At 36.1% G+C, this 11,113-nt stretch overlaps 1 protein-coding gene across 2 annotated transcripts in view; it reads right to left on the reverse strand.

Moving 5' to 3' along the window:
- Positions 1 to 10,623, reverse strand: part of Eif5b (eukaryotic translation initiation factor 5B) — a 33,386-nt gene extending 22,763 nt beyond the window's left edge. The window contains exons 1-11 of one of the 2 annotated variants that reach the window (XM_083109308.1): positions 10,311 to 10,623; positions 8,827 to 9,179; positions 8,523 to 8,712; positions 8,042 to 8,374; positions 7,748 to 7,951; positions 7,192 to 7,634; positions 6,887 to 7,104; positions 6,602 to 6,804; positions 6,245 to 6,510; positions 6,047 to 6,128; positions 5,744 to 5,925 (exon numbers count right to left, since the gene is read on the reverse strand). In XM_083109308.1, the coding sequence (XP_082965434.1) occupies positions 5,744 to 5,925; positions 6,047 to 6,128; positions 6,245 to 6,510; positions 6,602 to 6,804; positions 6,887 to 7,104; positions 7,192 to 7,634; positions 7,748 to 7,951; positions 8,042 to 8,374; positions 8,523 to 8,712; positions 8,827 to 9,179; positions 10,311 to 10,344 (2,508 nt within the window). In that variant the 5' untranslated portion in view covers positions 10,345 to 10,623. Of the gene's footprint in view, positions 1 to 5,743; positions 5,926 to 6,046; positions 6,129 to 6,244; positions 6,511 to 6,601; positions 6,805 to 6,886; positions 7,105 to 7,191; positions 7,635 to 7,747; positions 7,952 to 8,041; positions 8,395 to 8,522; positions 8,713 to 8,826; positions 9,180 to 10,310 lie in introns of those variants that run through there. The other variant, XM_083109309.1, reaches the window with a different exon arrangement.
- Positions 10,624 to 11,113: the final 490 nt, after the last annotated feature.

Raw genomic sequence — 11,113 nt, forward strand, 5'->3', positions numbered from 1 at the left:
GAGGGACCTAATACGACGAGAAAAAAGGCGGACACGGCAGATGTTGCCGGCGAAAGAAATGCCGCTGGTACAAGCGAGAGGAAGTTGGGAGGAAGAGTAAGACGGTGAGGAAGCGGGGCGGGAGGAGAGCGGCGCGCGGTACAGGGGGAGAGAGGGACGAAGAGAGGTGGGATTCGGTCGGGAGACCGGGGCGAGGGGGTGTGCTTCCGGCATTTAAAACCAGCCGTCAGAGCACGGATCCTCTTTAGCCTCTCGTCGTAACTGCGGCACGCTGCGCCGAAGAAGGAAACGCTAATTTATTAAACTCGCCTCCCATTCTGCTCCTCCTGCATATCCTGCCCGTGCGCGCGCGCACGATTAGCGTCACCGAAGGACAAGCGCGTTTTGCGCCTCTCGCAATTTTGGCGATGCGCCTTTTCTTTTCTTTTTTTTTTTCTTACACGGAGACTACCGCGGTTACGCGGCCATGCGCTGATGCGAGAGACGCATCCCGTAAGCAGCGAATGATCCAAGTAAACCGCGATGTCCCAGCTAACTGTCAAAATCTCAAGACGCCTAATAATTTTTGAATGAGTAAAAAAGATGCTTTATACAATTGTCGAGCTTAGAAACGATTGAGATCATTTATTCCTCGGGTAATTCAAAGTACGTATAAAAATCTTAATCTCCCTCTCAGTTAATTATTACAGACGAGCGAAAAAATTGGAAAATGATAACTTTTCTCGATAAAAAGGTTTATTGCGAAAAAGTCGTCTCTCCTTCCGTAAAGGTCGAAGAAGCCGAGATTAAAACAACATCCGGCTTGTGTGTCAGCACGTATAGACGTATAATCTTGAGTTACAAAGCTCGATCGAGTTAATCGAGATTCGCGTCTAACGCGTTGACGCGCATCTCTCCTCTCTCGATCGCCTGGCGAAAAAGGCGGCCGCGAAGCGCACGCGGCGGAGCGTGCACGGGGCGTCCGCGCATCCGCTCCCATGTCCCCGGCCCCGGTGCATGCAGGCCGCGCTCGTATTGCCGCGGTTAGAAACAATGCGAGGAAACGAGCCATCTTTTCCTGCTGCACCGCACCGGCGCGGAAGAGGAGCGAGTGCCGCGCGTTGCGTTTCCGCCCGCCCGTGACGCGAACGGTCGACGACGCAGGTAGGTAGGTAGGTAGGTAGGTAGATAGGTAGATAGGTAGGTAGGTAGGTGGGTAGATGGGTAGGTAGGTAGGTAGGTAGGTAGAGACCAGCGTTTCTGTACCAGCCAGATGCTGCGAAGTTTCAGATGCAGAATAGCCCGAGGAATCCCTTCCGTCGTCGAAAATCCCCGCGGCGACGAGCCGTAAAAGTTGAGAGTTTTCCTATTGTGTAAGAAGAATTCTGTAACAAGAATTTCAACACTCGCGCCAAACGTTTGAAACTCGAGTTTAAATTCCACGAAAGTATAAAGTTTCGTTTAAGGGAACAATGAGACATTGTCATTCACTTTGCGAAATGTTGTTCGTTAATAAAAGTAGAGGAAGGAGAGTAAAATAGGAGAGAGAAGAAAACGAAAAGTATCTTTGAAACTTGCCAAAAGTTTCGGTTTGCTATCGAGTCCGTAGAAAGGTCAGACGTCGCGTGATACAAAGGACGACGACAAAGATGAAGAAGTTTATCCGAACGGATAATTTGTAAAAGGAACGAACTAAGAGAGAAGACGAAGAGTGGAGCGGGCGTATCGTCGCGGAGCGGAAGTCCTAATTACCGGATTGTGTAATTTGTTAGACGCGAACGATAGGCGCGATTATGAAAATGCATTAGTCTCGTTTCGAGGGAACCCATTTCTCGATGCATAACCGGCGTGTAAAGAAACCGCTGTCGTGCCGAGCATTCGGAAACAATGCGAGGAAGCGAACCATCTTTTTCTGTTGTGCTCGCATTGAAACGTAGCCGAGAAAGGCGGACTCCGTCCGCTCGTGACGACGCGAGGCGCGCTCCGACTCCGACGAGAGCTTTCGAGAGAAGACGCACACCGAATAAACTCGACCGCGCCAGACAAATGTACAGGGTGGCGCGCAGAAAAGTACCTCGACGTATTAATATCGATGTATTGGCAGGAGAATACTTTCGGCCAATTAATATATATATTTATACCATACGTTTGTAGTTGATATATCTAATAATATTCTTCGCAACATTAACAAGCTTTTTTATCAACGCGTAATCTCTCGTTTTGCTCTGGGTCGCTACAAGTTTGGCAGTTTCAATTTAATAAAATTTAATAAAATATAATAATAAAATATTTAAGAAAATATTAATAATAAATTTAACTTAATTATGTAATAATTTAATTATTATTAAATCTTTAATTATGCAAAACGCACATCTGATTGACATATTCATCGATATCTTACGCAGCTTCGGAAACGATATCAATGAGTAGGTATTGCACAATCGCGTCAATAACATCTATTATATAATGATTTCGATAATCACGAAATGCCATAAGAACTCATTGCTCGAACGAGCCTGTTGTTTGTTTTCGATCATTGTTACAGGCTACGCGCAATCGCACCTGTCTCGCGAACGTATGTCTGCAAGTTGGCAATCGTCAATCATACGCACGTTCCAAGAAGAGTGCGTAACGTCCCGATTAAACTATATATTCCGATCCCATTCGCCTAAACGGGACGAGGACAGGAAGACGAGCCCGATAAGAATCGTCGATTCAACGGCGCTATTCGCGTCATTTAATAACGACGAGAGCGCGATACGTTGTTTACGTTGGTAACAACAGTCTGGAGCTGCTTACAAAATCGCGCCTTGAAAAATAATTTCAGGACTAATCGAGAATATTTTTAATCTTTTACATTGATTCTCCTTTATGTTAGTCATTGAATACAAAATCATTCTATTGTCGCATGCGTAACATGCGTTGGCAAAATATATAAAAAAATTATTAGCTTTAATTTACCATAATATTAATAATATTTAATGTAAAATAGAGAAATCTTTATATTTTATAAAATAAATGTATACTATCGAATAACTTGCAAATCTCGAATAATTTTTTTTATAAAATATGAAATTTTTTTGTATTTTTTAAATATTTTTATATTCTAATTTATTTAAAATAATTTCTTTTTCAAAATAAATAAATAAAAATTACATATTATATATTGAAAATAATCCAATTATTTGACGTAAGAACTAGGCATGTAAAGTTAATAATGAAGAAATGCGCAAAAATGCGTGCTTTTAATTTCGCGGATTATTCAACGATTATAAAACTATAAAGATACATCTCTATCTCTAGACGTTGTTCAAATAAATCGATTAAAAAATAGATTTTTAAAAATTAAAAAAATATTTTCATTTCGTCAACCATGGGGCCGTTATTTATTCATCGGCGCCTGTCCTAAAACTGCTACGATTTCTGAATCGTTCGGTCGGTCGACCGGTCAGTCTGTCCGTTCATCCGTCGATCCGTCCACCCACCGTGCCTGCGCCGAGTGTGGGCAGTTTCCTGTACGTTGTGCGTGATCACGTATCCTTTTTTCCAGCCTACACACGTCCGCGAGCGCGAGCCTCCATATTGGCAAAAGCGAGGTGTTTCGAGAGAAAAAGAGAGAGAGAGAGAGAGAGATAGACTGATAGATAAATGAATAGATAGATAAATTGATAAATATATAGAAATAAGAGAGATAAAAGAGAAAGAGAGAAAGATAGGGAAAAAAAACACCATTGTCGCGCATGTGTGTTGCGTGAGTTTAACCCTCTCCGCCTCTTTACCCTCACGATTCTGGTCGTACTGTGATACCTCGATTCTCTCTCCCTCTCTCCCACCCCCCTTTGGCACCATGAAACGTGTTCCGAATGCACGTGAGGAAGTAGAGAGGGAAGGAGAGAGAGAGAGAGAGAGAGAGACAAAGCTGGAGAGGGAGAGGGGAGGGGAAGACAGGCGATCGTGCGTGCGTGTCTCTCGCGTGTGCGTGCGATAAAACTGACGTCATGGAGCCACGTGATGATACGATACGGTGGGGAGAACCCATTCATAACCTGAGCAAGGACAGGCTTAAGGCCGTTTCGGACGGTGTGTTACCTCCGCGAGAGCTCCAAGATGACAGGAAGTTTTTACTGTGCTCTCTCTCTCTTTCTCTTTCTCTCTCTCCCCCTTCTCCTCTTTTACCTCTCTTTCTTTATATATGGCACCGCAAAAAAATATTTTTGGACGGACATGCGAGTAATACCAGCCACAACTGGCGAAACATACACACTTACATACACATATACATATGCGTGTACATATTTTACACACGCGATACGTATGTATGTATGTATGCATTATAGATTTTCTGGCGGAATTGTCTCTACTATTACGTTCATTGTATCGTAGTCGGAGCTTGTTGTGAATGATATCTCGGTTCTGAGAGATAACGGGACATTTTTGTCATTCCTCTTTCGCTTCCCATATAAATATATGTATATAAGTCTATCTAAGAACAAATATGCGTACCGCAATTTCATCACGTATCAATGTTGGATGATTTTATAGTTTTCTCGGAAATAATATACTCCGCGCGATATTTATTTATCCAAATATTAATGTAAATTAATAATTCGCAAACGTTTGATGTAAATCAAATAATTTCATCATATTATCAGCGAAAGAAAATTTACGTTCGTACAATTGTTGTGCATAGCAAATAACGTACTAATTGTAAAGTAAAATAGCAACACACGTTTTTTTTAATATTATTTAAGATATTTACTTTAGAGAAAATTCAAAAAATACTTTCAAGGACGGCGTGCGAATTTTTTGTCAATATGTGACATATGTATAAGACACCCTATAGAAGGCTATGAGGCGTGCCCACGGTTGAACAGCGCGGCTGATAGCACGATGGATCACGAGTACAAGCACCGTATGCGACCAATGAGCCGTATCCTGCTAAACTGTTAAGAAGGAAGTGGTTCGTTGCTGCTGCTGTTGCTGCTGTTCTCTCTCCATCTGTCTATCTATCTAGCTACTGATCTATCTGTCTGTCTGTCCGTTTTTCCTACATATCTACACGCGCTTGATCAGATATATGTATATGTCCGTTTTATTTACTTATATAATTGCAAGTCTGGCTTTTTTTCTCGAGATTTTGAAATCTTTTACATGTTTGCATTAAATGCAGAGGGAGAATCACACTATTCCCTTAATATATAAATTACAAAAAATGTAATTGTAAATGGAAACATAATTATAAAAATTATAAAAAACAGAAACATTTAATGTCTAATTACAGAAACATTTTATCTTTATAGAATTATAGAGATGTATATTGCTCATATATTTATACATGTAGATAGATTTGACACTTAAAAATATCTTGACCTTTGATAAAATTAATATCGAAATAACGATCAGTTTTATTTGTTGGAGAGAAGTAGACTAAATATATTTAATAAAAGAAATATTTCTATATATATCAATAAAAAATATTTTTTATATAAGTTTATATTTTATGTTTTAAATTTATTTTATGTGTATATATAATGTATATGTATGTGTGTGTGTATACGTGTATATGTATAAAATAATATCAACAATGAATTTACTACTTACTAGAATTAATATTACTCGACATAAGCGATTATACGCAATAATAATTATATCATTTTTTTCGATTAGTATTACATATAACACGAGTGTATGTCTCTCGCTCTCATGTATTAGAATAAAAAGGTAACTTTCAAATAGGTTGATATATATACTTAAAGGTACTCACCGGTATTTTACTGCTCTTCAAAAAGTCTAGTAATGCTTCAAGAGCTCCCAAAGTTGATGCCTGAACATAAACCCCTCGTTCGGCTAACCGTATATTTCCAAGAGCACTAGATAATTCCTTTGCTATTTCTTCTTTTAATACATCCACTTCATCTGGCTTTTGTGCAACTTGCAAATTTAATCCTACACAAATATTAAATCGTATTACTTAATTGTTCGGATATAAAAACAAATACAAATACATTCTTGCATTATAATTATCAAAAAATCCAATTATTAATAATCACAAAAGTAAGTTGCATACCAGCAATGGCTTTCTCCAAGTCCTTTGCAGCAATTTTCACTCCTTGAGCTGCTTTGACTTCGCGATGTTCGATGTAAGCACTCTGTGGGACGAAAAACGTATATAAAAAAGAATAATTATATTTCAAGAAGATATTATAATTGTAATGGCATTTCGTTATTTTAAGTGCATATGCAAAATGTAATTTTGATAAATTACCTTAACTCTTAATTCCTTTAATGGTTGTGGCATAAGAAGCGAACGAATTTGCGTTACAATAGGCCCATCCGTCCCAGCAATAATAACTGTATCACCTTCTTTTAACATTCCATTGACTAGAATACAGTCTATTGTAGTGCCGAGTCCAGGCAATGCTTTAACCTCCAATACAGTAGCCTGAAGTTCTTCGCTGTACATCAATCTTTTAGCTAGAGGACCCTGACAGGCATCAACTATTAACGCCAGCAGATTACCCATGCCTTCGCCTGCATATCATGATACAATGAGATGAAAAATCACTTTGATTCTTTTATCATGCTATGTTTTATCTTGCAATATGTATAATTTATTCTATACCTGTTATAGCACTAGTAGGAACTAATGATACATAATTCCTAGGATCTGGATTCTCATAATACAATGCCGCATTGAGACCTTGTTCAGCAAACTGTACAATTACGTCCTTTGATCGCTTTTCGAATTCTCGCTGAGTATTAGGTGCTTGATTCTTTACTATATCTTGAACATCTTTACGGCTCATAGTTTGCCAATCGTATAACCTGAGAAGATTAAATTGTGATTTTATATTTGTAAATTGCAGATTATTTAATTGCAAATCGATTACTTAATATGAAAAATTACCTGTCAATTTTATTAAGAGCAACAACAAAAGGACATTTTTTTGTTTTTAATAAATTGATGCTCTCTATAGTTTGTGGTTCCAATCCATGCATAATATCTACAACTAAAATTGCTATATCGCAAAGAGAAGACCCTCTGCTCCTGAGGTTACTAAATGATTCGTGACCAGGTGTATCTATGATTAAGAGACCAGGAATTTTAAATTTCTTATCAGCAAACTGAAAACAAAAGAGGAAACGATATATATTGTAATATATTTAGAAAATTTTAATATTTCAAGACTGGGATCTAAAATAAACACTTACGCCTTTTACATGCTTTGTTGAATCTTGAATAGCTTCAATCGGTACATTAGTAGCACCAATTTGTTGAGTTATACCACCAGCTTCTCCATCCTGTACATTCGTTCTCCTGAGTTTATCTAGAATTTTGGTTTTGCCAGTATCTACATGGCCTAAGACACAAACTACGGCAGCTCTCAGATTATCCAAAGATTTCTTCTTTTCAGCTTCTATACGACGATTTTGAATTCGTTCCCTCGCACGTTCCTTTTTACGTGCGGCATCTGGCACTCTATCCTCCACCTCACTGTCTTGTTCACTATCTTCTTCAGATTCAGATTCACTCCCACTTTCGCTTTCTATTTCACTTTCGGAAGATTCTTTCTTTTCCGATTCAACCGTAGTCGATACTTTTCGAACAGTTTCTTCTGCTGTTTCGGGTATCTTGAGGATATCGTCCGATTTATCTAAATTTAAATAATATAACTCTTAATCATTCTAATTATTATACAAGTATAATTATATGACGATTGTGTGTATGTGTGTGTATATATATAATGTATATATATTATTATAATACCTTCATCTTCCCGTTCATCTTCAGTGGTATCAGCATCCCATGAATCCTTGACGTCATCTTCTTCCTTTCTCTCCTCTTTTACTTCTTTTACTGGTTCATCTATAATTTCTACTTGCACTTGAGCTGCTGGTGTCTCAACTTTTTCTTCTTCTTTCTTTTCTATACTACTTTGTTGTTTCATTTTGTTTGGCCTGACTCGAGTTCCTAAAACAATTCAATGATTAATATAATGACTTTATACATGTAATATAAATTTTAATTATATATTTCCTATATATGCATTTTGCGAAATACCTGGTCTAGGCTTTTTTTCTCCTACATCTGGCAAATCAAGACCCTGCGCTTTAAGCGCTTCAATCATCGCTTGTGCTCTAGCTCTGTCCTGCTTTTGTTTTGTAGTCAAAAACTTTCCTTCTGCCTTGAGTCTCTCTTTTCGTTGTTTTTCTTTTAATTTCTTCTTCTCTTTACGCTCCTGTTCAAGTCGTAATTGTTCCAGTCTTGCTTGCTCTCGTAATTCCTCTTGCCTTATCCTTTCCTCTTCCTCGCGTTTTAATCTTTCTTCCTCTTCTTTCAATTTCCTTAAAGCCTCTTGCATAGCAGCAATAGTTTTCTTCCCAGGACCTTTGCCTGTTACAAAATCCCCTCTGCTATGTTAGAAGAATAATTATATAAATATAAAAATATTATATATTTATATAATAATTAATATATTATTATATAAATATATATATATATTTATATATACATATATATATTATTAAATCAATCTAATTACCTTTCTCTTTCTCTTTAGTTTCTTCCTTGGCTTTTTTCTTTTTCTTCTTTGAACCCTCTTCTGGTTCAACATCACCATCCGCTTCCACATTATCCTGTTTCTTTTCAGATACCACTTTATCATTTTTTTTCTCATCAAAGGCTGTAGCTTCACCATTCTCTGTGTTAACTTCCTTTCCTTCAGAAATTTCCTATTGTAATGAAAATTAAATAATACAAATTTCAATAGCATTAAAAAAAATATTTTATAAAATAAAATTTGTGTAACATTTATAAAATAAATAATTTATATATTGCTTACTTACAACTTTTTTTTGAGCCAATTTTTTTTGCTTTTCCCTTTCTTTCTTTTCCTTTTTCTTTTGCGCCGCTGTTTTTACAGTACTAACTTCAATGTCCATATTAGTATCATTTAATTCTGGTTCTATTATATTATTGTCTGTAGTTTCATCTTTAATATCATCCTTTTCAACCTTTTCCTTCTTCTTATCCTTTTTCCCTTTTTTCTTTTTATCTTCATCATTAATCTTTTGTTCATTTGATTCCGACTTGTCTTCAATTTTATTGTCGTTAACTGATTTCTCTCCAGAATATTCCAGTGCCAACTCTGCCAATACTTGTTCAATGTCTTCGTCACTATCATTGCGCTTTCTTCTAGCTATTGATATAAATCACGCACATTATTTTTTATATTGATAACCATTGAGCTGAATTACAAAAAATTAAATTTATTGTACAGCATATACATAACAATAGATTGGAATAAAATTACAATTTGATAAATTGATTTAAAAAATTTCTTCAAAGATTGTAGCAAAATTACAATTTTTAAAGTGGTTTTTTAAATCTGTTTACTTTTGCAGGCGAGGAAATAAAATTTTAGTTGAATGAAAGATCCATGTATATAAATATAGCAGAGAAAAAAAAAGAAAATAAAGAATTAAGATAAAACTGTTTCATGTAAAGTAACTATAAAATATTGACGATACGTTATTGCAGATATCAATTTAATAAAAAGCTAGCACTAAAGATAGCACACAAAAATATAATTCTTTGTACAAATACAAAACTTTATATTAAGATATAATAATTTTATAATTAAATATAACTTTTTACTTAGCGATATATATTACTTAAAAGCTTCAACAAGAATAGTAAATTTAAAAGTTTTAAGATATTTGAATAAAAAATTGGTTACAAAATTTAAAATTGTGATAAAGTACAGCTATAATAATATATAAAATTCATACAATTTAGAGGTCACCAACTTTCACTATCCATCAAGAATGAGCAACTTTCACTTGCGATATAATTAATTAACTGACAGACTGACCCATATATTGCAGAAAGTACAATCAATTTATTAATTTATTTAAAACTTTTAAATTTATTTATTTTAATTTATTTAAAACTCCACATCCTCGTGCATAGTTTGAGTTTATACTGTTACCTAACTTCGGACAATATTAGAATGAGTCAAGGATTTTTGTTACAAAAGTTAGCGCTGATAATTTTTTCTGCTTCGCTCGATTGTATCGCATAGATACCGATATGAAACACATCGAATATCATAATCGTAGCCATATGTTGCACCGAAAAGAAAAAAAGTTAATAAAATCTATATGTAACACGAACATGTTTGCGATTGAGGTTAGGTAGCAGACGACATTTGCCACATCGGAAAAAAAAGAGCGTACATATGTTAATTCGCTACGCACATTCGTTCGACGATACAATATGCCCGGAACGATATTCACATCGCCTCGAGGACATTGCCGATTTAACTAACCTTTCTTGCCCTTTTTCGGTTGAGATTCCTGCATGTTTGCTCGCTGCGGCAGACGATTGCTCTGTTCAGCTTTATACCGACTCTTTTACCCCACGTTCCGATAGACTGTCTCGGCGATTGGATTCACCGAAGCGTTCGCTGGAGCTTTTCGGGCAGTCGAATAGTCTGCGTGCTGCTGCGAACAAGTCATGCGGTGTCAAAAGCGCGTGTAGAATTTCTCGTATGCGTGCTCGATGCTCGATCTCTCCAAACAGGGCGGTACACAGTTGACGGTGCGCGCAACTACAAACATGTGGGCTATTGTAATCAACCGTAAAGGTGCCTTTACATGGCAGATGGCAGCATCAAGCGTCGAGCGTCTGCGCAGAGAACCATTACCGGTACCATTGCGCAGATTCAGAAGTTCGAGTTCACCTATAAAAATAGTTGTGTATTATCATATATAATTTAATCAATTATAATATTTATCATTAGTAGGATAAAAAGTTTTAGACTGTGAATTAATGGTGACCGAATACCAATCCTTAATGTAATGATTTAAAATTTCATCTTCATACTTGACATATAAACTTTATAAGTAAATATCAAATTAGATGCCTATAAAAACAATATTACAAAATATTTCTAACGTAGAGATATATAAAATAGAACTGTGTATGTTACAAAAAGAATGCAAGAAAAGTTCATGAAAATTAATTTTTTAATGTTTGATTAGATTCCAACATGCATTGATGTAGTAATGTTTTATAATATATTTAGTTTAATAATAATAATACTATTATGTATAATATTAATAAATATTA

This window comes from Camponotus vicinus, unplaced genomic scaffold, assembly GCF_025532165.1.
Source record: "Camponotus vicinus isolate PSW18456_S1 unplaced genomic scaffold, iyCamVici1.0 SCAF_9, whole genome shotgun sequence".
Lineage (NCBI taxonomy): Eukaryota > Metazoa > Arthropoda > Insecta > Hymenoptera > Formicidae > Camponotus > Camponotus vicinus.